Source organism: Nomascus leucogenys, chromosome 5 (genome assembly GCF_006542625.1).
Source record: "Nomascus leucogenys isolate Asia chromosome 5, Asia_NLE_v1, whole genome shotgun sequence".
NCBI lineage: Eukaryota > Metazoa > Chordata > Mammalia > Primates > Hylobatidae > Nomascus > Nomascus leucogenys.
Genome location: NC_044385.1, coordinates 3,842,826 through 3,869,875, shown reverse-complemented (window position 1 = coordinate 3,869,875; position 27,050 = coordinate 3,842,826). Strand labels below are relative to the sequence as shown.

At 39.2% G+C, this 27,050-nt stretch overlaps 1 protein-coding gene and 1 pseudogene across 1 annotated transcript in view; both read right to left on the bottom strand.

Moving 5' to 3' along the window:
- Nucleotides 1–1,667, bottom strand: LOC100605226 (annotated as a pseudogene).
- Nucleotides 1,668–13,297: 11,630 nt separating this feature from the next.
- The window catches only part of ADSS2 (adenylosuccinate synthase 2), a 46,787-nt gene continuing 33,034 nt past the window's right edge, over nt 13,298–27,050 (bottom strand). Inside the window, exons 8-13 of the mRNA XM_003267331.3 lie at nt 24,954–25,080; nt 23,562–23,716; nt 22,435–22,559; nt 20,776–20,873; nt 16,095–16,244; nt 13,298–14,443 (exon numbers count right to left, since the gene is read on the bottom strand). Coding sequence (XP_003267379.2) covers nt 14,391–14,443; nt 16,095–16,244; nt 20,776–20,873; nt 22,435–22,559; nt 23,562–23,716; nt 24,954–25,080 — 708 coding nt within the window. The 3' untranslated portion in view covers nt 13,298–14,390. The remainder of the gene's footprint in view (nt 14,444–16,094; nt 16,245–20,775; nt 20,874–22,434; nt 22,560–23,561; nt 23,717–24,953; nt 25,081–27,050) is intronic.

The window sequence follows — 27,050 nt, the reverse complement described above, 5'->3', positions numbered from 1 at the left end:
CTACTTGAGGTTTTGAGAGACTAAAGGGATGGGAGTGTGCAGGAATGGGAGTGATGGGTGCTGCTGCTTCTCAAGCTCCATCTCAGCAGCCCTCTGTAGTTGGAGGGCTAGAAGCAGCTGGAAGCTGCTGAAGCCTCTTTGTCTTGTTCTAGGGATGCGGCTGGTGGCATGTTGGAGAGTCCACATGTGGTGCTTCCAGCCTCAGTACTGGTCAGCAGGGTGAGTGTGCTACCAGGAGTCAGAGTGTTGGGGGGCTCCGGCTCCCACCATGGGAAGGGGGCTGCAGGCTTTCCCCGCTGGCCTGAGTGCAGCAGCACGCAGCACACAGACAGGGAGAGCACATCTGTGGGGGCTGGGACAGACACAGCCAGCCCTGAGGGGCTGCTGCCACTGGGCAAGGCCACATCTGAGGCCTCACCCCCACCTTGGGAAAGGGTAAATTGATTCGCATCTTTGCAGTCTGGGAGATGCCACTGCCAGCCGTTGATGAACCAGTTACACATCTGCAGTGCTGACAGGTTGGTCTGACCAGAAAGGCTCAGCTTCCCCGGCCCCGGGGTGGGGGAGGCATTACAGAGGTGCAAGTACAGCCAGTCCCCAAAGATCTCCACTGACTCCTTGGACAGGCTCCCCCTGATTTTCCTCTTGCCTGCCAGGGAGAGGAGGCCTTCGTCTTCACCTAGATCACTGTCCAATGTGGTGCCTAGGGGCTAGGCTGGACCTGGGGCAAGCCTTGCAGAGACAGTGGTGAGCCACCTCTACTGATTGCTTCTTGGATGTTCTCCTTGGTCAGGCCCCTTGGCCTGGTACCAGACTCAACCCCTGAAAATCCAGATGAATGAGCAAGGCCCTATCCTTCACTTGGTGCTGTGACCCTGGGCAAGTGTCCTTCCCTCTCTGAGCTTGAGTCCTCTCTTCACTTTTCCCAGCAGTTTTTGGGCCCGTGCAGCCTCAGGCTCAGGGTGGGGCACCCTGGCAGGGGAACTGGTGGTGGGGAGGGGGGGGGGCGCAGTGCTCCCAGTACTTGCCCCGCCTGACAGCTCACTGAATGCTCAAATCTGGAAAGCACGGGGGGTCTGACAGTGGATCCCCTCTACTCCCCTCTGCACCCTCCTCGCCCTCCCCCACCTGCCTAGAGGGAGAAAACAGACTTTGTACTCTTGCTTCAAAGTTCTAAAGGCTGGAGGTGTGACTCATCTATATGGGCCTACCCAAAGGCTCCCCTACCTGCCACTGACAGATCTGCTGGTCACATGGCCCAAGTGGCAGAGCAGCTTGCACAGCACCCTGGACCTGTTGTAGAGCCTTCTCTTGTCCTGGGCCCCCCTCAAAATTCACAGCTTTTCAGGTCACTCAGTAAATGCCCAGCGTAACACACCCAAATGAATAAGCTGCCTCCAAAAATCCAAAGAGGCCCAGCAGGCATTGTGCCTCTTTCTTGGTTGTGGGAGGAGGCAGATGAAACAACTTAATCTTCACCTTAGAAAGGATATCTCTCACCAAACAAGCATATGAAAATATCTAGTATCAACTGAAATGTTTCCATTCCATTGTTGCAATTAACATCATGAATGGACTTCCTGAACTGACTACCCCACGGTGTGAACCAAAATGGATTCCTACTTTGTTGGACTCTCTTTCCTGATTTTAACAATTTACCATCCCATTCTCTGCTCTGTGATTTTTTAAAAGCTTATTCCATGTTCTGCAGCATTGTGACTGTATGCTGGCTACACTGCTTTGAGAATGCTCTTTCTCATGAAACAAATACATACATTTGTTTGAAATGACGTTCTCTCAAAAGAAAGAAAAGGCAAGAGAGAGAGAGAGACAGGAAAGGAAGGAAGGAAGGAAGGAAGGAAGGAAGGAAGGAAGGAAGGAAGGAAGGAAGGAAGGAAGGAAGGGAGGAGGGAGGGAAGGAAGGAAGGATATCTCGACACTACACATCACTGGACCCCTAGAAATTTCACTGAGGTAAAGACCCCTGAATTTCAGTTGGATTTATTACCCACTCTTTAACATGGTAATGTCTTACCATATGTCTACAGTTATGGCTACTTCTTGCTCACTATGTCCAATCAGCATAATGTCATCAAAGTAATGGACCAGTGTGGTATCTTGTGGAAGGAAAGGGTGATCAAGATCCCCATGAACTAAATTATGACCTAGGGCTGCAGAGGTGATATGCCCTGAGACAGGACAGTGAAGGTGCACTGCTGGTCATGTCACTGAAAGCAAACTGCTTAGGGTGGGCCTTATGGAGAGGGATGGAGAAAAGGCATTTTCCAAGACAGTAGCTGCATACCAGGTAGCAGGGGATGTGCTCATTTTCTCAAGCAATGACACATCTGGAACAGCAGCTGCAACTGGAGTCACCATCTGCTTAAGCTTATGATAATCCACTGTCATTCTCCGAGATCCATCTGTCTTCTGCACAAGCTGAATAGTGTTGAATGGGGATGTGGTGGGAATCACCACCCTGTCAGTTTCCTTAGGTAATGCAGGGTTTCCTCAGAGGAGGAAAGGCTGATATCACTGTGAGTGGGAATGCCACTGTCACTGGGGTTGGGGAAGCCACTTCCACTGGGATGGGGAGACCACTGGCAAAAAAGACTCATCAGATTTTAGGGGCTCAATGTCTCCAGCTTTATCTAGATCTTCCCAAACATCCCCATTTCAATTGACAGGATTCCACTATTTCCTAATTAATGTCCCCACTTTAAGAGCGGATGCCCTGTGGGGCTGGAAATTCAACATGCACTGTAATTCATCAAGTCCCAGGATTTGATTCTCAGCAATTTCAGTGACATTAGGAGCAATAACCAATGCTATTATACTTCTTAGTTTTCCAAAAATGTTTAAAAATATCATATACGGAATCCTTGAGGTCTTTTTTTTGAGACGGAGGCTCGCTCTTGTCGCCCAGGCTGGAGTACCATGGCACAATCTTGGCTCACTGCAAGCTCTGCCTCCCGGGTTCACGCCATTCTCCTGCCTCAGCCTCCAGAGTAGCTGGGACTACAGGCACACGCCACCACGCCTGGCTAATTTTTTGTATTTTAGTAGAGACAGGGTTTCACCGTGTTGCCCAGGCTGGTCTTGAACTCCTGAACTCAGGCAATCCACCTGTCTCGGCCTCCCAAAGTGCTAGGATTACAGGCACGAGCCACCGTGCCCGGCCCCCTTGCTTCTTATAAGGAGTTGATTAGGATTATCCAAGCATGGACTATCAGGACTCTCTTTACTACCAGATACAGAGTCATCAGCCCCTTTAAATCCAATCAGATTACACTGCAAATTTCAGAAGCCCCAGAAACAATTCAAAAAATTAATTCTTAGAATTATCTTATTCTAGTACCATTCTTGGTAACAAAATCTGCATTAATTAGGGTTCTCCAAGGAAATAAAACCAATGCAATGTGTACACACACACACACACACACACACACACACATACACACACACAGAGACTTATGAGGAAGTGGCTTACATGAACACCACAACTGGAAGGCCCCACAATCTACCATCTGCAAACTGGAGGCCCAGGAGAGCTGCTGGTGTAGTTCTAGTCCAAGCCAAAAGGCCTTACAACCAGGGGAGCCAATGGTGTTAAGCACCAGCCCAAACTCAAAGGCCAGAGAAGATGAATGTCCCAGGTCAAGCAGAGAGCAAATTCACTATTCCTCTGCCTTTTTGTTCTATTAAGTATCTGGACACTCAACAGATTGGACGATGCCCATCCACACTGGTGAAGGCAATCTTTTTTTTTATTTTTTCAGGTTTAAGTGTCATTTTATTATAAATGCCAATTAGGATATGGAGGGGATTTAAGTTTTCCTTACATTATCGAAAAAAATTTGATATGCAATTGGTAATTTAGGCTCTCTAAAGGTTTGAGATTATAACAGTAATACATTTCCTTTTGACTTTTGACCGAATACCTCCCACACTGATTTTTACAATATCCAATAAGTTGGTGAAGGCAACCTTTACAGTTCATTGATTAAAATGTTAATCTCTTCCAGAAACACCCTCATAGACACACCCAGAAACAAGGTTTTAACGATAGCTGTTTTAACCTTGTTTCTGGGCATCCCTCATCCCAGTCAAGTTGACATATTACCATCACATAACTTTATCATTTGACATGAGATTTGTCAAAAGTTACATCCATAAAATGCAAAAAAGCCATCTTCCTAATTTCCCTTAGAATTTATTTGATCTGTTGGTTAAGAGTGTGCTGTTTAATTTCCACGTATTTGTGAATTTTCTAGTTTTGTTATAGATTTCTAGCTCCATTCCACTGTAATCAGAAAAGATACTTTGTATGATTTCAGTATTTCTAAACTTGTTTTGTAACCTATCCTCTGTTCTGGACACTGTTCCATGGGAGTGTACTATTTAATTTATAATGTTAATCAAGTCCTCTATTTCCTTATTAATCTTCTAAATGTTCTAACAATAATAATTTTTATTATTAAAATGGGGTATTGAAGTTTCTATTATTGTGGAACCATTTCTCGGTTCAAGTCTGTCAGTGTTTGCTTCATATATTTTGGTGGGGCTCTGTTGCTTGCTGAGTATGAATATGTTTATAATTGTTACATCTTCTTGATGAACTGACCCTTTTATCAATAGATAATTCCCTTCTTTGTCTCTTGTAACAGTTTTAAATGTAAAGTCTATTTTGTGTAACAACTTTTTCCATCCTTTCACTTTCAACCTATTTGTATCTTTGGATTAAAGTGAGTTGCTCATAGATAGCATACAGTTGGATTCTTTTATACCTAATTTCCTTCATTACTGCCTTCTTTTGTCCTTAGCTGATTTTTTGGGTAGGGTTTTGTTTAATTTCCTTATCATTTCCTTTGTGTATATATTTTAGATGTTTTCTTAATGGTTACCATGAAGATTACAATTAACATCCTAAATTTGTAACAATATTTTAATTGATACTAACTTAGCTTCAATAACATACCAAAACTCTGCTCCTATACAGCTCTTTCCTGACCTTATTGTTGTCACAAATTACATTTTTATGCAGTGTACCCAGTAGCATAAATTTGTAATTATTTTTTATGCATTTGTCTATTAAATCGTGTAGAAAATAAAAAGTGGAGTTGCAAACCAGAAATACATTAATACTGGCTTTTACCTTTTTAGCTTTACTGGAGATCTTTATTTCTTCATTCAGCTTGAAGTTAACTGGCTAGTTTCCTTTCATTTCAAACTGGGAGACTCCCTATAGCTCTTTCCCTGTAGCTTTTTTTTTTTTTTTTGAGACAGTCTTGCTTTGTCACCCAGGCTAGAGTGCAGTGGTGTGATCTCAGCTCACTGCAACCTCTGCCTCCCGGGTTCCAGTGATTCTCCTGCCTCAGCCACCCTAGTAGCTGGGATTACAAGCACCCACCACCACGCCTGACTAATTTTTTTTGTATTTTTGGTAGAGATGGAGTTTCACCATGTTGGCCAGGCTGGTCTCAAACTCCTGGCTTCAAGTGATCCGTATACCTTGGCCTCCCAAAGTGCTGGAATTACAGGTGTGAGCCACTGCACCTGGACATGTAGCACTTCTTGACAGGAAAGGCCTATGGGTAATATTCTTCCTCCACTTTCGTTTATCTACTTATGTCTTAATTTCTCCTTCATATTTGAAGGATAATTTTGACAAATATTCTTAGTTTTTTCTTTTAGTACTTTAAGTAAATGTTATCCCATTTTTTTTTTTTTCTGGCCTCTATGATTTTTGTCAGAAATCAGCTTTTAATCTTACTGAGGGTCCCTTGTACATCATGAATCACTTCTCTCTTGATGCTTTCAAGATGCTCCATCTTTGTCTTTTGACAGTTTGATTATGTGTCTCAGTGTAGATCTCTTTTGTGTTTATTCTACTTTGAATGCATTGAGCTTCCTGGATTTGTAGATTCATGCCTTTCATCAAATTTTGGAAGTTTTTGATGAATTATTTCTTCAAATATTCTTCCTGACTCTTTCTGGGACTCCTGTAATGCATGTTGGTCCACTTGATGGTAGGGTCCCTTAGGCTTTGCCCACTTTTCTTCATTTTCCTTTCTGCTCCTCAGACTGAATAATTTCAGTTGTCCTATCTTCAAGTTCACTGATTCTTACTTCTGCCTGCTCAAATCTTCTGAATTCCGCTAGTAAATTTTTTCATTTTAGTCACCATAATTTTCAGCTCCAGAATTTCTATTTGGTTCCCTTTTATAATTTCTCTTCTTGGATATTCTTTTGTTCACACATCATTTTCCTGGTTTCCTTTAGTTCTTTGAGCATATTTGAGACAGTTGATTTAAAGTCCTTGTCTAGTAGGTCTGACGTATCATCTTTCTCAGGGATGGCTTTAGTCTTTTTCTTTTTTCTTCCTGTGAGTAGACCATACTTTCCTGTTTCTTTCTAGTTTGTGGCTGTTACTGAAAATGGACATTTGAATATTATAACGTGGAAACTCTGTAAATCAGTTTTTCTTTTCCCTAGGGTTTGCTGTTGATTGTTGAAGTCTAAGATTGTGTTACTGATTTTTCCAACCTTTTTTTGTTTTTGCAAAAACTGTACTCCTTATTGTATTAGTTACTGAAGTCTCTGTTCCTTTAGTTTGTGTTCAACTAGTGCTTTGACAAAGATTTCCTTAAATACTAAGATTACACACACACACATACACACACACACACACACACACACGAGCTCTGGGCTCAGGGATTCCAACTCTGCCTCAGCCTTCTCTTCTTGCACTAAACCTAGAGATCAGCCGAACGTGAGAGCTTAGGATCTTCTCAGGTCTTTTCTGGGCATGTGTCCTGCCCTGAGCATGTGTATGGCTTTCTGTATTCCCTAATATACACTTTTGAATGACCTAATTTCCCAAATAAACTCTCCTCTGTTCTTCCTCCCAGGCTTTAGATTGTGTATTATATGCCTCGACTGTATATCATCTTTTGCTCCAAGCAGTTGTGGTTTTTTTGTTCTCCTTATAATGTTTCCAAGCAATGCTCACCACTTTTCCATCCTAGGTGAATTCTGAGTTAGATAAAACACAGATGGGCACTAGTGTCAGCCCTTCAGGTAGCCACAGAGAGGTTAAAACAGAAAAACCACAGTAATTTGCAAATAAGGTCTGCTCTGCTCCCTTTAGAACCAGAGATCAGGGTCCCACACTGGCAATGCAGGTTGCTTTCTTCAAGATTGCCATTGACCTGGAAAGGGAACGGGCAAGGACAAGTAAAAACACCACACAGCTTTCCTACCATTTTTAATTTGCCTTTTTCTTGATTTGTTGTTTACCTGACTGATGTAAACCTGTGTTTTCCAGAGTTCTGACAAAGTTCATTCTGACAGTTTCTATTTGTTTTTTGATGATTCTGTGGAGAAATGGGTGTTTGGAGCTGAAACTCTGCCATTTTTCTGATGCCAGCCCCAAAATTTATATCAAATGCAAAAGGCCCAGAATAGCAAAATCAATCTTGAAAAGAACAAAGCTGGAGGGCTTGTACTCCTCAATTTCAAAACATGCTATGAAGCCACAGTATCAAAACACTGTGGTGCTGGTATAAAAACAGAGGGGCAAAGGCATTTCAATGGGAAAAGAATAGTATTTTCAACTAATGGTGCGAGGACAAGTAAATATCTACACACAAGGAGATACACTAAGGCTTTTACCTCGTATCACATGAAAATTAACTCAACATGGATCACAGACGGTTTTGTGAAATGGTCTTTCACATGTGAAAGTTTAAACTATACATTTTTTTAAAACATCAAATAAAACTTTTAATGACCTTGGATTAGGCAGATTCCTTAAATGTGACACCAAAAACAACCCAGGTAAGGAAAAACTGATAAACTGGATTTGACTGAAATTTAAAACTTTTGCACTTCAAAAAACATAACCAAGACAAAGAAATGGCAAGCCACAGACTAGAAAAAAAATTTGCAAATTATGTCTAATACAGAATCTGTATCCAGAATGTATAATGACTTCTTATGTAATAAAAAACAACCAATTTTAAAATGGGCAAAATATTTGAATAAACATCACCAAGGATATATAAATAGACATAAAAAAATGCTCAAACATCATTAGTCATATTAGGGAAACACAAACTGAAACAAGAAACCAACGGTTCATACCCACTAGAAAGGTTATAATCAAAAGATACACAATGACAAGTATTGATGAGGATAGGATGTGAAGAAATGGAAATCCTTATACATTGTTTGTGGGAATGTAAAATGATGTAGTCACTTTGGAAATTTCTTTTAAACATTAAACATAAATGTATGATCTGACCCAGAGATTCCATTCCTAGGTATCTACCCAAGAGAAACAAAAACCTATGTCCACACAAAGACTTAAATGCAAATGCTCACAGCAGTACTATCATAATATTAAAAAACTCTGAAAATAACTCAAGTGTCTATGAACAGATGAATGAAGAAAATGTGGTATATCCATATAATAGAATATTATTCAGCATTAAAAAGGAATGAAGCACATGGTATTGTCTCAAAAGATATTAAAAAAACAAGCCAGATGCAAAAAGATTAAATATTGTGATTTCATTTATGTGAAATGTCCAAGAAAGGCAACTCTATTGAGACAAAAAATAGACTTGTGAGGTTGGGTGTGGGAATGGGAGTGACTACAAACGGGCAGGAGGAATCTTTAGGGTGTGATGGAAATGTTCTAAAATTGCACAATAGTGACAGTTGCATAATTCTGTAAATTCATTATATCATTGAATTGTATCCTTAAAATAGGCAAATGTTATAGTGTATGAATCATACTTCAATAAAGTTGTTTAAATAAAAATTATATGCATGTATCACTTTGATAAAAAATAAAATGACAAAGCCAGAAAAAAGTCTAAGAAAGGTGAAAGAAGACTAATGGATGCTGTGTATAAAGGTCACCCAGATCTTTTCTTCTCAGGTAGATTCTAGAAAGATGGATGCTATTCTACAAAAACATCTAGACTAATGGTTGTTGGTGTTTCTGAGCAAAATTACTTTTCAACCTAAGAGAAAAAAGCAGTGAGTAACAAGTTACAAAGCCCATAATCTCCTCCTTCCCTAAATTCTGGAAGCATTTTCCACACAGGCAATCTTTTAGCTTGTACAGTATACGACTCTGGTATCTAATGATAGCATATTCTTTCATTTATAATACCAGTATTTGTGTCAGTGTGGGTGTTCATACGGTTTCTAAAGACCAGGCCTATAAAATGATGTCAAATATCAACATCTCAATTATCCTTCCCCAAAAGTATACTGACCATGATTTACACTGTAGAGTCCTAAAACTATTAATCACTGAATGTACTCAGTTCTCAGGTACATTTGAACAGCAATTTATTCTCAATACCTGCTATAACTCATTTCTTTCTTTTTTTTTTTTTTTTGAGATGGAGTCTCACTCTGTCGCCCAGGCTGGAGTGCAGTGGCGCAATCTCGGCTCACTGCAAGCTCCGCCTCCTGGGTTCACAGCATTCTCTTGCCTCAGCCCCGCCCTGAGTAGCTGGGGCTACAGGCACCCACCACCATGCCCGGCTAATTTTTTGTATTTTTAGTAGAGACGGGGGTTTCACCGTTTTAGACAGGATGGTCTCCATCTCCTGACCTTGTGATCCACCTGCCTTGGCCTCCCAAAGTGCTGGGATTACAGGCATGAGCCACCGCGATCAGCCTATAACTCATTTCTTAAAAATAATTTTAAAAAACTATATGCTTTTAAAAATATAAACAATACAAAAATATTTAAAGAAAACTTCAAAGTTATCTCCTAGTGACCAATGTTAACCATTTGATATACACCCTTGCATATTTTGTCCTTGGTTTAGACCAACAAATATACACAGTTTTATATTTTATTCCCTCCTCTATTTCATAGAATACCATCTTATGCTATTAACAGACCTTCACATTGTTTTCAATTACATATGAAATAGGGCTGCCTTTTTCTTTTTTAAAAATGTATCTTTTTTTTTCTGAGATAGTCTCACTCTGTCACCCAGGCTGAAGTACCGTGGCATGATCTCAGCTCACTGCAACCTCCGCCCCCAGGTTCAAGTGTTTCTCCTGCCTCAGCCTCCCAAGTAGCTGGGATTACAGGTGCCTGCCACCACACCCAGCTAATTTTTGTATTTTTAGTAGAGATGGGGTTTCACTATGTGGCCAGGCTGGTATCGAACTCCTGACCTCAGGTGATCCACCCGTCTGTCTCAGCCTCCCAAAGTGCTGGGATTACAGGTGTGAGCAACCGTGCCCGGCCTTCTTTTTTCTTTTTGTAATGTGATTGCTGGTGAGTCAAAGGATTTGCAAATACAAATTTTAACAGATATTGTCAAATTGCTTCCCCTACAGATTGTAGTAATTCACACTGTAACCAGCAGTTTATGAAAGTATCTATTTCTCCACATTCTTGATAGCACTGATCTTTTCATATTTACCAATCCGAGATGAGAAGTGGTTTCTCATTGTTAAGTTATATTTTTTTATCTATAGGGAAAGGTGGAGGTGGATACTTTCCATGTTTTGGGCCATTGATATTTCTTTTTCTGTGGATTGCTTGATATATATTAATTTTTTGTCCATTTTTCTATTACTTGTCACTTTATTCGCTCTTTGTACATTAGGGATATGCATTGAAATATTTTTTCCCAAGTTTGTTTTCTCAGGCTTTAAAAAAAAACTTTGTTCATAATACTATATATATATTTTATATATATATAGTATTTATATATATATAAACTCAGTTCAATCTGAACATTTTTTCCTTAGGTTCCTGAGTTTGCTGTTTTTATGAAGGCGGCTTTCCCTAAGATTAGATAAGCCTGTGTTAAGTTCCCAAATATGCTTGCATCTATTTCTGGAATGTCTATTCCATTTCTCTTATGTATTTGTTCTTTCTCATAGCAATGCTATATATTTTTATTACGGTAGCTGTGTAATGTTCTAACATCTGGCGGGAAAAAGACTCCTCTCTCAACATGTTACTTTCTCAAAAATGCCTCAGATACTCTTGCATCCCTATTCAACTATATTCATTAATTAGTATATTAAAAATGCGTACTAAATAGGCCCTCTTCCCATTTCAGTGTCTTGTTCTGCCATGCAGTTTCCATCTACTGAGTTTTGAAATTTAGAGTATACAGTTTTAGCAATTTTCCTGTGCTCACATTAGGGCCTTCTTAAGCATAATACAGTAGTCTCCCCATATCTGTGGTTTCATTTTCATTGGTTTTAGTTACCGGAGGCCAAATCTGCCCCAAAAATATTACATTGAAAATTCCAGAAATAATTTATGAGTTTCAAATTGCAAGCAGCTCTCAGTACCATAATGAGACATCAGGCCATCCTTTTCTGTCCTGCCTAGAATGTCAGTCATCCCTTTGTCCTGTGTCTCCACACTGTCTGCAGTACCTGCCTGTTAGTCACTTAGTAGCTGTCTCGGTTATCAGATCGAGTGGTTATCAGATCGACTGCCTGGTATCTCAGTGCTTGTGTTCAAGGAACCCTTATTTTACTTAATAGTGGCCCCAAAACACAAAAGTAGTGATGCTGGCAATTCAGGTATGCCAAAGGGAAGCTGTAAAGTACTCATTTCAAGTGAAAAGGTGAAAGTTCTACTGAAGGAAATAAAAACAAATCCTATGCTGATGCTGCTAAGATTTACAGTAAGAACAAATCTGTGAAATTTTGAAGGAGGAAGAAGAAATTCATGCTAGTTTTGTTGTCACATCTCCAACTGCAAAAGCTGTGGCCACGGTGCATGATAAGTGCTTAGTTAAGATGGAAAAGGCATTCCATTTATGGGTGGAAGATACCAACAGAAAACATCTTAATATTAATGGCAATGTGTCACTCCAGAAAGCATTGAGCCCATGCAAAGACTTCAGCGAGGAATCCCTTGAAATGAGTGACACCAAGCCATTACACAGACGGTCAACAGCAGCCCATCGCTACATCACAATGCCTACATCACCTCACTGCATCTCATCATGGAGGCACTGTAGCATCTCCCATGATCACAAGAAGGGTAAATACAGTACAACAGAGGATACTTTGAGAGAGAGAGCACATCCACATAATTTTTATTACAGTATATTGTTATAATTGTTCTATTTTATGTTATTAATCTCTTACTATGCCTCATTTATAAATTACACTTTATCACAGGTATGTATTGGAAAAAACAGTATATATATGATTTGGTACTACTACCCACACTTTCAGGCATCCATTGGGGGTCTTTGAACGTATCTCTCATGGATAAGGGGGGAACTACTGTATATCTTGTATTGTATTATAGTTGTCTTCTTTCATGTAAAACATGGTTTTGGCTGGGTATGGTGGCTCATGCCTACAAAATAAACATGTGGTGGCATGTGCCTGTTAATCCCAACTACTCAGGAGTCTGAGGCAGGAGAATTGATTGAACCCGGGAGGCGGAGGTTGCAGTGGGCTGAGATCACGCCACTGCACTCCAGCCTGGGTGACAGAGCGAGACTCTGCCTCAAAAAAAAAAAAAAAAGAAAAAAACACAAACCCCCCGCCATGATTTTACTCCTTGAATTTACTGCTAAGCTAATCAGTCTCATCAGCCCCTCACTCATTTTGTTTGGTTGCTCCAACTTTCCAAATTCTTTCCTGCCTCTGGGCCTTTGTACAGTACATGTCCCTCTGTCTGCTCTGCACTCATCTGCTTTGGTCTATTTAGACATTATTTCCATTAATGGCCTTCTCCAACCCCTGATAAATTAAGACTAGATTCTCATTCATCAGACCTTGTACTTTTCCACTGCAGCATGGAACTACTGTTTATAAATCTCTATTTGGTTACCATGCTGTCCCCCACTACAGTAAGTTTCAGGACAACTGTGCTCCTGTCACCACTGCATACCTAATACCTAGGAAGAGTCTAACACATATACTTGAAAAGGAGAATGAGTTCTTATTATCTGTCTCTGAACCATTACTAAAAATACATTTTAACACTGCAATACTTGCAACCAAGATAAGAATGCAGACTTTAAAAGCCCATTTTCTATTAAACAGAAATTATATATTCATTATAAATTATTTTTACATATAAGTCATTATTGATCAGTAATTGGCTTGTAGGATAATCTGTATTGTTCTTTATACTTACTGAGTCTAACAATACTGCTCCTATTTTAGAATTTTTCTTCAACTAAGTATTACACTACAGAGATAAAGCTCCTTCCTATATACTAGTATTACGAACCTCTCTTAGTAGAACAAAAACACAATACACAAAGCATACTAGAAATATTTGGTTCTTTTAATCAGCTATTCATGGTGTAATAAAATAAATTTAAGTGGCACCTAATTTAACATTTAAAATAGTTCATTAAAAGATAATCTACAAAACAATGTTATGCCTAATTGTCAAAATAACACCTTTTTTTCAAGAAAGGAGAAATAAAGGCATAATCAAAATTATGGCTAAAAACTTGGGTTCATTTTGACACTTACAGATGATTTTGTAGGCATATCAGCAGGCACAATGTTGAAAACCAATCCACTAGATTTAAAACTAATGGTAAGATAAAACAGAAAAGATATACATTTCAGAGGTAATGTTTGAAATTAAAGAAAAATATCCACCATATATTACAACAGATCTTTTAATGACTAATTATTTTTAACATAAAGATTGTTGTTTTGGGAAACATCTTTTCTCTTTGAACATTTTACTAAATGTTCAATGTATTAAATAACTGACAGAAATAAGTTCTGTGTTCTGTACAAATTAAAGGTCCCATGAATACATAACCCCCTCCCAGCCCCACCAAAGCTCAATTTTGCATGGTCTCAGCAGAAAATAAACAGCCCAAAATTGAAACAGAATTCATAGCATTACAAAAGTTTACAGAACCCCTATGTTTTCATCATTTGCTTCTAACAACAAAGATTGCAATGACAGAACTGAATGATCAGAATGTAAAAATATTTGTGCAAAACTGCATTAATTGTTCTTACCATCTAATAGGGGTAAAACTTAAGAACACGCAATGACAATAATGAAGAAAAACTACATTAAAAGTAATGCTACTTTTGATATCAAACAACATGGATTATACTATTACTAAACATTGAAAAAAAAACCGTGGCACCATGAGAGCAGCAGGAGCAACAAATGATTTGGCAATTCCAGCTAAAGAAAACTGACACGGGAATATGCCAAAGTTAATCTCCACAGTAGGCATCCATCTGAAAAGACTGGAAACAACTGTAGGGCTTCAAACTTACTTCAATGTCTTTATTCTTGAATTTGCAGGTCATAAATGAAATATTTAAGAAAGTCTTTTCCCCTCCCTCTCAAGGAGTGTTTCTTGCGTTACTGGCAATCATTAAAACAGTTGAATCATAGACTCTCTGGATTTACCAACACCAATCCATTTAACTAGGAGAATACAAAGAGAAAAGGAATTGCATCAATTAATCTCTAATGTTCACTCTTTGGGATTAAAAAACAGGTAGTCCCCCACTTCTCTCAGTATCACCATAACTTTTCCCTATGTGCCTTTTCGCTGTTCTCTATTCTGTTAGCAGACTGTGCCTATTTCTAAACAGGATGTACAAACAAGACCCAGCACAGGATAGTATGCCTTACTGTTCCCTTTTTCACTGCGCAATATTTTCAGTTTCCTAATTTCTAATGACTTAGGATAGTAAAATATTGACCAACACCAGCAGAAACCTACAGAAAGTTGATGATCAAGTTCCTGATAACTGGCCAAGATAAGCATCTTAAACATCTAGATGAGAATATGATTTTAACTTGCACAGCCTCAGAAACTGCCCACTACAGGAGTCTATGGAAATCAAATCATCTGCACCACATGGTTTTAGATTATTTGCAGAATTGCCAGCTTCCATAAGGTACTATTAGGATCAACCTTCGTGGTATTTTACAGATTTTTGTTAGACTCACTGCTGTTTATATTAAAAGAAAATGCTGACTAAGAGCAGTAAGCAAATATGCTTACTAAATTTGACATCAAGCTGGGAGGGGCAGCTAGTAATTTGGAAAACAAGAATCACGCTGGAAACGAACCACAAGGCAAAATAGATTTTATATGGAGGACACATCCCACACACTTCACTTTTTCTTATCTTTCAAATATCCATCAATGCCAACAAAAGGATACAAGGAAAAAGCCATCTGTTAAAAGAATGACTTCACATAACTAGATACAGCCATAACGTTGTTATGCCTAACTCCCTCACCATCTTATATTTGTTCTTTAGTAAATAGTCTTAAATATTTTTAAAAATTATTTTCTTATATTTTTTCTAGTGAGATTTCCCATTTTCTATACCAATTATTTCCCAATGTATATTCAGGAAACTCCAAATCTCAAGGGTAATTTAACCCAAACAAACCATAAACCATTTTTAACCCCCCAAAAACACAAACCATTTTTGGTGGTGGTAGAGATACATGAGGATTTGTTATTAAGAGGGAGAAATGAATGAGACAATGTCACAGGATAAAAAAAAAACAGACTAAGAATTAAAGACAGGGTCAGAAAGGGTGAGAAGTAATCTATTATCTTCTATTTAAAGATGAACATTGTATTTACTTTAAGGAATAAAATTATTACTTTGTATCTTCCTGGGCATTTATGCAAATCATGTGCACTCTGTAAAGTAACAATGATCTTTCCATTATTCTATTTCAAAGGCACACAGGCAAGTTAAAAGAAAAGACAGTTGGCCAGGCATGCTGGCTCGCGCCTGTAATCCCAGCACTTTGGGAGGCTGAGGTGGGCAGAGCAAGAAGTCAGGAGAGACCAGCCTGGCCAACATGGTGAAACCCCATCTCTTACTAAAAATACAAAAATTAGCCGGGTGTGGTGGCGCGCACCTATAATCCCAGCTACTCAGGAGGCTCAGGTAGGAGAATAGCTTGAACCCAGGAGGCGGAGGTTGCAGTGAGCCGAGACCCTGTCACTGCACTCCAGCCTGGGACAGAGCGAGACTCTGTCTCAAAAAAAAAGAGAGAGAGAGAGAAAAGAAAAGACAGTTATTCACAAAGTGTTTATGTTTACCTGGAATTTGAAGCTCATCTTCAATAAATCGAACATAGTTTTGTGCATTAACAGGTAGTTCTTTAAACGCCCTTGCATTTGATGTGTCTGTGTTCCATCCTGGGAGAGTCTTATATTGAACTTCAACTTTATTTAAGACTTCTTGGTTTGCTAAAAGTTAAAGAGGACATTTGTTCATGGCACACACTGCTTACTGTCAAACAACTTTTTGATATATTGTAGGTTCAAAATCTCTTTTCAAAATCTTTGGAGCCACATATGTTGTGGGAATTAGAATTCTTCAGGTAGTGGAAAGGTAAAACAGTGCAAATACCATCTGGGGTAGTATTCTATAATCAAACATATTTCTGCAGCAACACATATGATCATTTGCGATAAGAGGATAAAGATTATGTAATACTAACATTAGTTCAAGACTGGGTTTGCTGCCAAATGAATCTGGGTGACAAACTTAAAACTTTCCAGTTTTAAAGCTTACTGAATTTGCATTCTATTGATTAGGGATTGTAGATCTGCATGACAGCAACTTCACAGAAAGAAGGCCTGCATACCTGCTGTCTTCTGAGAAATCTATGGTTCTACTTGAAATTTTCTTCATTATTCTACCTATTTTCTCTGTATCCCCTAATAGAAACTGAAAATGTACTAAAGAAGAGTTTCTTTGACTTGAGTCAATATAGTGGATGCTATGGTACTCTGCCCAGATTTCTCTCAAGACTGAGAGCTGTGGGAGCTCTGCCTGCTGAACCACTCACAGTTCAGAGCCTCTGCAGGACTCGCCCTCCACCGAAGGGAGCTGCTGCTCCACAGCAGCCCATATCCATTGACTTGTCAATGTAGGAATAGAAACAACCTGGGCACTTCACCTTAACTTGGGACAACTTTCAAGGGCTATGTTAGCTCCAGAGCTCCCTATGGGATCAGCGAAGGCTTTTTTGCAACTATATTGCAGTGCAATTTCTCCCTCTGCCTAATCCTGCTTCTCCCACTCCCTCACAGATGTTGTTGCTCAGTGCACTTATGAGCAAACGCGCCTATGTGCAAATCTCTACATTGGAGTCTGTTTCCTAGGGAACTCAATCTAAGATAGCTGGCACCAGGAATGGTCAGAGGAAGATAGCTGTAAAATGAGAACTAAGAGGCAGGATCATTGGCTGGCTGGCTGGCTGGCAATGAGGACTGCCACTGGGGTACACAGAGTATGGACAGCCTCTATCTGAGGCACTGAGATTCGAGCACAGTGGAACAACAGAACTGGATGGCTCTTGATGAATGCTATTCACGAACTGGAGAAAGATAACGAAACCTGTCTGGCAGAACTTAAAGACAAAATTCCATCTCCTATAGCAGAGAACAGAAAAAGACAACGATTAAGATGAGAATTCAATCATATAGACTGCAAAGCTCCAGAAAAAGCTGAATTCTGCAATCCAGCAAGTTTGCTATGGCAAAGTCAGAGCTTTGTTTGGGAAAAAGTGGGGCCCTGAGACTCTGAATGGGACATCTGAGTTGACATACATGAAAATCCTGAATCCCTAGATTTTCCAAACTCTCTGGGTCTGCAAAATGTCCGATTACTTCCTATTAAAGGTTGTGGCATCCTGTTGCTTGAATATGATGCAGAGGCCTCTGTCTTGCAAGGCAGCATGTGCCCATCTCACATCCACCTTCACCTTCCTCCTCCTGGCCAGTAAATAACTAGGCTCAGGTCCCAGTGTAACCTGGCTAAGGAAGCACTGGGCCTGCTAAGGAAGGAAAGGGACTGTATTCTAAAAGATCTGCAGGAACAAGCCAACATTTGCCACTAGGCACCAAGAGAGTGTATGGAACTGGATCCTGAGGATGCTGGGTCAAGGCGGGCAGCAGGTGGTAGAAAAAGTTGAATAAGAGTATATTGGTATGGGACTATCCTCTCATGATGCATGACACAGAGATGATGAAAACATACTGCTAGGAATGCTCTTGGAAGCTTAGAAAAAGTAATGAACCATACTAAGTAGGTATGCCGGAACTGCTGTTGTAGATGGTAGGAGGAATTAAGAGAATCAGTGGGGCTTCCATTTCTAGTCGTCATAAAATACACAGTTCCCAACCAGCTCTCAAAATGACAACTCTTTCTAGGCAGTGAACGACAGGCAGGCACAAAGCCATGGCTCCTGGGAGAGAAAACTCACAAGCAAGTCCAGAAGCCACCCAACTTTCTGCCTAGGGACAATTTCCTGACCACAGTTCAGAACACTGGTGTCAGCAGAGAATGGTGGCTCCACTGACCTGGGGAGGTGGATAGCTGACTTCAGGAAAGCTGAAGCAGCTAGAATCAGCAGGGCCAGGCATCAGAGAGGAGCTGTAGAGAGAAGGGCCCCCCAGAAGTCCATGTGAGAGTCCCATGGCTACAGGTGGACACCACAGGTAAAGAGCAGGACCATCAGAGGCTTACCAGACCTCAGCTGCTACACAGTTAGGGGTGGAACAAAGACTCTAGAAGTCAGTAGTGCTGCTGGAAAGGAAGGGACAGGGTACACTGGTGCTCCAGCACTGCTCGATTGAAGAGATCTCATTATTATACCTTAACTCTCCTGGCATCCAGCAGAGCCACCAGAAAGGCTGCTCTTTAAGAATAAAAGCCACGCCCTTGAGTGAAAACTATTACAAACCCCCCATAATGAAGCCAAAAACCAAGCTCTGCCAAGATCTATAGAAGAGACAAAATTTGGAGACTGACTCATACCAGCTTAAAGTTTGAAAAACATCTTGGGTTTTCCACGTAACTACACACAAAGCATAAAACCAAACTATACAAGTTCAAGATGATCAGTGAATAACTGAATCATCCCCTAAAACAAGGATCAACACTATTCAGAGGAAGATAACAGAATCTGAGTCTCTTTAATATATCATCCACAATGTCTAACAGTCAACCAGTGACTATCAACCAATAGTCATTAGGCATAGAAACAGTGATCCACAACCATGGAAAAGAATAGTCAAGAGAAACTCGAGATGGTCTAAATGTTAGACTAACAGAAAAAAAGTAGCTAATATAAATTAAGTAAATTTCATTGTTATCGAGCAAACAGATAGGGAATCTCAGTAGAGAAACAGGAAGTAGAGAAGAGAGCTAAATGGAAATTCTAGAAATAAAAATTCACCAGTTGGTTTAAAAGCATATTGGAGATGCTGATCAGAATCATTCACCTCTTCCAGTGACTCCATTCCTTGCCTGCTGGCTTTGGCACATGAAATCCAACATGATAGGGGGAGCCTTAGCTTAAAGCTTAATGGGACTTTTGCTTCTACTTTCCTGCTGTGATAGCCACAGTAGGGGCTAATTTACACCACTAACCTTCCTCTTATAAGTTTCCCTAGGACAGACCCAGAAGGTTGTCAACTTATTTTACCCTCTTAAAGCATTCTCTACTGCTGGTGGGGAGTACTGCATGTTGCTGATTCATAGCTCAGTCCCTCTCCAGGAACTGCTCTTGACCAAAGGGAGCTACCTCACTTGAGGAACAGCTCTTATTTCGTGGCTAGTTGTTGGGAGGCACAAAGTTCTGGCTACTTGCCTCAATTTAGTATAACTCTAAACGGCCACCCTAGCTCTGTGGCTCCCAGTGGGATTGGCTGCACTGTATTTCAACTAGTCCCTCTGCTTCTTTCACAAGTGCTACTGCCAAAAGCATTCTCTACTACACTTCTTGGATACAAACCTCCATCTCGAGAGTGGTTCCGGGGGATCTTGAGCAAAAACAGCTTTAAAATTAACACATGAAATGGACAAGTTTTATGTGTTTTGTTAGTTTTTAATATTTTAATTAAAAGAATTTGCTGTAATGTTCTAGAGAACATTACCATAGATGGTAGACCTTGCCACATGTCATTATACTTGGTTAGACTACTCTCTTTGGTGTTTGAAGTTATAAGTCTTGAAATAGCTTTGTAAATAGAATTAAGAACCAGGACATAACATATACTGGAACAGCCAGTTTTCCAAGTGAATATTGTCCTACAATGGCAGTAGATACTTTTTTATAAGATATCTAGACTCCCTCTATACTTACACACATGTAAGAAAAGGAAAGATAATACACATTTAATTTCTAAGAACTTAAGAGCTATCCTTAATTCCTAAGAAACAGTAGTCATAAGGTAGTCACAAAACCTACCGGCTCATCAAGTTTTATTAAGCTAGTCAATATTCCTTCATTTGGCATATTCCTAATCCTTATCAAATGACTACTATAGAATAAAGGGCAGAGAAAGTCACTGATGGGGCCTGAAGGATAGGGAGGGCTAATGTACTGACAGCCAGCTTAACAAGACAAGGGCTCTTCTTACCCCTCTTCTTATTCACTCTAAAGAGTGGCATACTTTCCCAAGGAAGGGAGAAACACCTCCATGGAAATTACTTTCAAAGGAGGGAAGATGACACTCAAGAGCAATATGGCTGGGCTCAGAGGTCCATGTTTTCTCTTTTGAGTTTGAGCACATGCTTGTTGTGACCCAACACCTAAATATTAGCTATGAACCAAATAACTAATAATAAGTGAGCAAATTTGCACTAATCATAAAGGGCATATCAAGCCTGTCACTATCTATCACAAATTATATGGAAGAGCTTTATGAAATTGCTCTAATACATTCACCTTATAATATCCTTTAGATATTGCCTCAAAGAAAATACCTGGGATATGAGGTATGATTTCACCATCTAACTTGTAAGCAACTCCAACTTTGATTTCCGTAAACATGTCCAAAATATCCAACTTGGTAAGTGCCAACCTAATTTTGGAAGAAAAGGCAATGTTAAAAGAGCAAACTCTTAAAGGCTCTAATATCTAATTTGATTAATGCAGGAGTAAAGAAAAATTCATGCAAAGCTTAAAAGTTCTAAAGCAATTCTGAAAACTGGTTAGGATTGTATTTTAAAGCGTGCCACACATAAGACATTAGAGGACAATATACACTGAGTTACTTTGCTAGTAATTGTAACAGATTTTCACTGATGAATTTTGCTTAGCTTTCTTTTTTGATTGTTTTGAGACAGGGTCTCGCTTTGTCACCCAGGCTGGAGTGTAGTGGCACAAACACGGTTCACTGCAGCCTCAATCTCCCGGGCTCAAGCGATCCTTGCACCTCAGCCTCCCAAGTACCTGGGACTACAGGCATGTGCCACCAGGCCCAGCTAATTGTTTTGTGTTTTTTGTAGAGACAGGGTCTCACCAAGTTGCCCAGGCTGGTCTCGAACTCCCAGCCTCAAGCGATCCTCCTGCCTCTTGGCCTCCCAAAGTGCTGGGATTACACATATGAGCCACCATGCCCAGATCAGCTTTCTTATGATTGATGAACAAACAACTTGTATTTGTGGGAGGGCTGCCTGGAGTTAAGGTTGCACTGTGGCCGTGGAACACAGCAGAACTCACTACACTACATGGATGATTAAGATACATGTACATTTACACACATGCCAGCATCCCTCAGTTCTTCACTCTGGTTACCATCACCTCTACCCTTCTGGTCAGAAATTGTCAAAGAGTGAGAAAAACCACATCAAGGACCTCTTCATGATACATCAAAATTTCCCGACAAACTGACTGGAAAACAGGTTTTAAAGAGAAAATCTGCGGAAATTAGATAACAAACTAAATTTGGGATTCTCATCCAAAAATTGTATTTTTAACTTTATTGTTATTTACTGGAAGTTAAGTCTAATACAGATATGAATACATTTATCTACCTATTCATGTATATGTATTAATAACAACTTAACTTTCCCTGAGCATTTTCAGTGAGCCAGGCAGTGTGCTACAGGCTCTCACTATGTTTCTCACCTAGTTTTTAAAATACCCCTATGAAGTAGGTAATGCTGTTATATAGATTTTAGAGAGGATAAAACAGAGGCAGAGGATGATTAACTTGCTCAGCTACACAAGCATAATGCACAGACCTGAGATTTGAATCCAGGAACTCAGACATTAAGCCCATGCGCTAATCACTAGGTACATCGCCTCCCCTCTGTACATGCTCATGGTGTCTGTGCTACCCACCTGTCTATCTATCCACCTATCTGCCTACATGCCCTATTCTGCCTGCCTCTATACTTACATACCTGTAAGAGTATCATTATTCTTTTCAACAACCTTGGATATCCAGGAGGATAACTTGGGGTCTCTCTCCTTGTGTACCCTTCCCCCTATATCTTGGTCTACTTCTGCCTAGCACTATAATTTCAATATGGAGTCTAAAGAGTGAAATTTTCCTATTAAGGTACTCCACAAAATTAAACCTATGGCCATTATTCATCTATGATTTCCTGAAATAAATGTTTCTGAAGAATACTCACGCAGTAAATCCATTGATCATATGAGCATATTTGAGCAAAACGAGATCCAACCAGCCACATCTTCTTTTCCTTCCAGTAGTTACACCAAACTCTCTACCCCTTGTTTGTAATAATTCTCCAATTTCCTACAGAACAGAAAATTGAACTTTAGGATTAGAATAGCAGTGCTATAGATCTGGTAGAATAATATATACTAGAGATCATTGCAAAGCCTCTTTGAGATAAACATCTTTCAGGTAATAACTAAATTGAAGATAGAATTCCACAGAGATGATGAATTTTATTTGAGGGAGGCATTATTTGGAATGCTTCATTTATTATCTTTTTTTAAGTCAATATTTTTTACAATGTTATACAGATAACTTCCTAAAATTTAGATTGACAGATTAAGAAAAAAACAGTATTTATGAAACAGACAAATCCAGCCAGTTCTTCCAAGAGCTGTAGTTTGATGCTTTTCCTGAAAACCGTAAGGCAAACATATCTAATAAGTCATTGATATAATAATGCCCTTCTGAAGAAAACTAAGATCGAAAACATGCTCAAATATCTAAGCTAAGGTCACTCCCTACAACTTGTTTTTCCTATGATCTACCAAAGTCCTTGATTTGCCCCTTTCTGCTTAAAGCTATCATTTCATTATCTCTTATATTCTGGCATCATTATAATTACATAGTTTTTGTTTATTTTTGTTGACTTTATTTTATCTTTTGAGACAGAGTCTCGCTCTGTTGCGCCGGCTGGAGTGCCATGGTGCCATCTCAGCTCACTGCAACCTCTGCTTCCCTGGGCTCAAGTGACCCTCCTACTCAGCTTCCCCAGTAGCTGGGACTACAGGTGCATGCCACCACACCCAGCTAATGTTTGTATTTTTTGTAGTGACAGGGTTTCACCATGTTGCCCCGGCTGATCTTGAACTCCTGGGCTCAAGTGATCTGCCTGCCTCTGCCTCCCAAAGCGCTGGGATTACAGACAGGCCACGTCCAGCCAAAATTATGTATTTAAGGAAATGTTGTTCTGACCAATCTTGCAAATTAAGTGAAAGGCACAGGAGACAATAATTCATTAAGAAAAAAAGAAGAATGAATTTTTAATGCATTTTGATTATTTACTTAGAATAGGCTTACATTGTCTTGCTCTGTAGGAAAGGCACCAATACCAACTCTAGTTGTATAAGCTTTCACAACTCCATACACTTCTCCAACATTTTGAGGGGGCATACCCAAACCAGTACAAACACCTCCAACAGTACAATTTGAAGAAGTTACAAAAGGGTAAGTCCCTAAAAACAGAAACAGACATTAAAATATAGTATACACATAAATAACACATTTTAAAACAGAATTACCGTTACAATTCTGCATTTGAGTATATTATAGGTATCTAACCGATCTGAACTGTAACTGCCCTCTCAAAGACTCAGTGTTTTACTTTTTATTCATTTTAGCTGTAATGACATAAAAATGAGGTTAGAGCTTTAATGGAAGTGGTTATACAGAGAGGCTCCTTGAATGCATGTACAGTTACTGACTCAGCTCTTTATAGTAGCTACTCACTTAATGGATTATGAAGAAATTTAATGCTGAAACTCATCTACTTGTTTTCATAGTTTTCCTGTTAGTGTAAAACAAATATGACTCCTCATACGAATATTTAAAGTGTTGTAGCAACCTGGAGTGACGGCAACACAAGAATTTTGTAGTATTCAACATTTCCCCAGCTTTTAATCTCTACTCAGGGAATAACCCTCAAATTATAAGAGCTAATTAAAGAGTGGCATACTTTCTCACCCCCAAAGATCTCCTTCATATTTAACTATTCACTCTACCAAGTAGACACTCTGTTTTCTTTCCAGACTGGCTAGACATATTATGGTATCAAAAATACATATCTACTATACAGAAATACACTTTCTTCAATAGTTTACTTGGAGTCAAAAGCCAATGAAATGTCAGTAAAAGCTGAGAACAATCAGACTAATCATGAGAAGTCATGTTTAAATGAAACGATCAACAAACTAATGAGGCAGTAGTTTGAAGAAAGAAGTTAAGCATTAATTAACCTTTTGAAGATGAAGGAAATGCTCTGAATTCAGAGTCTCATGCCCAGGGAGTTAATTTATGTAAACCGGCTTTTATAAATCTTGCTTAATAATAATGTACACATTTTTAAAAGGTTGAATTAAAGATGCAGATTCTTCCATAGAATTTACATTATCTTATAGTTCCAGGGTTTGAAACTGAACCATAAACCAATGAAAACCACAATTTACAGAACCTCAGACCTACTGAACTCAAACGATTTTATTTTTCTAATAAAATAGGGAACGTAACACATGTATTGTGTGTTCTGTAATATTCCTTTAAAAAGAATGCCACAAGATGACAAATTTCATCATTCCTGAATATACAAGCTAAAAACATTGTTTTAAAACTCCTTAATGCTAACATTAATTATTTATATTTTAAGTACTTAGGGCTCAGTTAAGCTCCCTTAACTATAAATCATATCTCACTTACCAAAATCAATATCTAATAGTGCTGCATTTGCACCTTCTACCAAGATTTTCTTTGGTGGTCCATGTAGGGCCTCATATAGAAAATAAACTCCATCTCTCACCATTGGTTTAATCCTTTCCATATAACCCTATACACAAAGACAAAAACCAATTTCCATGTATACTAATAAACGTTTAACATAACCAGAACAAGAATAAATTACCTGACTTTATGACATGAAAACTGACAAACGCAAAGTAGAAAAGGGCTGGTGACGGTGCTCACTCTATTATAACATTTGGATTAGCCTTCATCTCTCATTGCTGATTTCCCAGGAACAGAAAAGAGGCATTAGCTCAACAAAAACTAGAGATACAGTGAAATTCAAAGGTTCTATATTAACCTCACTGCAAATAAAACCCTCCCAGCAAAGTAGTTATACTTCATAAACCAGCTTTCAGGAAAATAAAAATAAATGACTATATTACATTGTGCTTTTAAATTTTGTGAGGTATTTGAAAAGATGCATTTATAATACAATCCACAAAACCATAATTTTTTTTTTTTATTTCATTTTTTGAGACAGATCCTTGCTCTGTCATCCAGTCTGAAGTACAGTGGTGGGAACATGGCTCACTTGCAGCCTTGACCTCCTGGGCTAAAGCGATCCTCCCACCACAGCCTCCTAGGTAACTGCACCACCACCATGACCACCTAAACTTTTTTTCTTTTTTTGGTGGAGGTGAAGTTGCCCAGGTTGCCCAGGCTGTTCTCAAGTGATCCTCCCACCTCAGCCTCCAAAGTGCTGAATTACAGGTGTAAGCCACTGTGTTTGGCCAACCATGAATTTTGAAACTTGCATCAGTGATTCTCAAAATGTGGTGAGGGCCACAAGTTACATTGCCAAGTATGCAACTATCAGTGATTGATTACTTTTATTCTTTTAAATTTTATCCTATTACTGTAACATATCTATCTCTACACTATTACTAGTAGATAATGTCCAATACTATGTAACACATGGGCATTATAAAAATTTCTCAAAACATTTAATTGTTAGTACTACTGCTTAACTTCAGAACTCAGTTAAAAATGTAAAATAACCAAGAGCTTCCCCTAAGGCCTATAGCATAACTGCATGAAACCTAGGTTCAACTATGCTTAAATATGTAGACTATTATGGAAATTCCAGAATCTACTCATGAACCCATCTGAGTGTGTTAATACCCACTGATAAATGTATGATCACTCCTTGGCTCTAGTCTTCAATTTCTGACTTATTCCTGTTTTAGTCCTATTTTTATGCCTGAAATGACCACACTAGTCATCATGGTCCTTGTTCTTTAAAATTCTGGTTCAACATAGATTACCTGTAAGAATCTTCTTACCCAATTCTATTTATTATTCTTCACCTACTTTACATTCACATGGAACACATATAAAATGGAATTGAAAAGCCATACTCATAGTTTGGCAAGTAAATATTTCCAAGTTGCTAGTCAAAAAGTTAAAATATTTGTTGCATAACAGACTGGGTATGGTAGCTCATGCCTGTAACCCCAGCACTTTGGGAGGCCAAGGCAGGCAGACTGCTTTAGCTCAGGCATTCGAGACCAGCCTGGGCAACATGGTGAAAACCCATCTCTACCAAAAAAAACCTAGCAGGGTGTGGTGGTGTGCCCATAGTCCCAGCTACTCGGGAAGCTGAGGAGGGAGGATCCCTTGAGCCTAGAAGGTCAAGGCTGCAGTGAGCTATGTTCATGCCACTGTACTCCAGCCTGGGTGACAAGGCGAGACCCTGTCTCAAAAAATAAAATAAAATAAAATATTTATTGCATAACTGAATAAAAAGAAAATGGCAGCCTATTCTACACAACGATCAGTGCACTGAAATACAAATACCTAACATTTAGAATGTTCCTTGTAGGTCATATTTTTTTAGAACTTAGTGGATGGGCAGACCTAAGGTCTGCATTTATTCTAGAATGGCATATGAGGTTTGTAGATTCCTACTCAGTTCTGGAACTGATATTGATACTTATATATAGATGAGAAGAAGTAATAATAAGATTTACAGGGAACAGTTTGAAGTTCATCAAAAATCATAAAAGGTGAAAG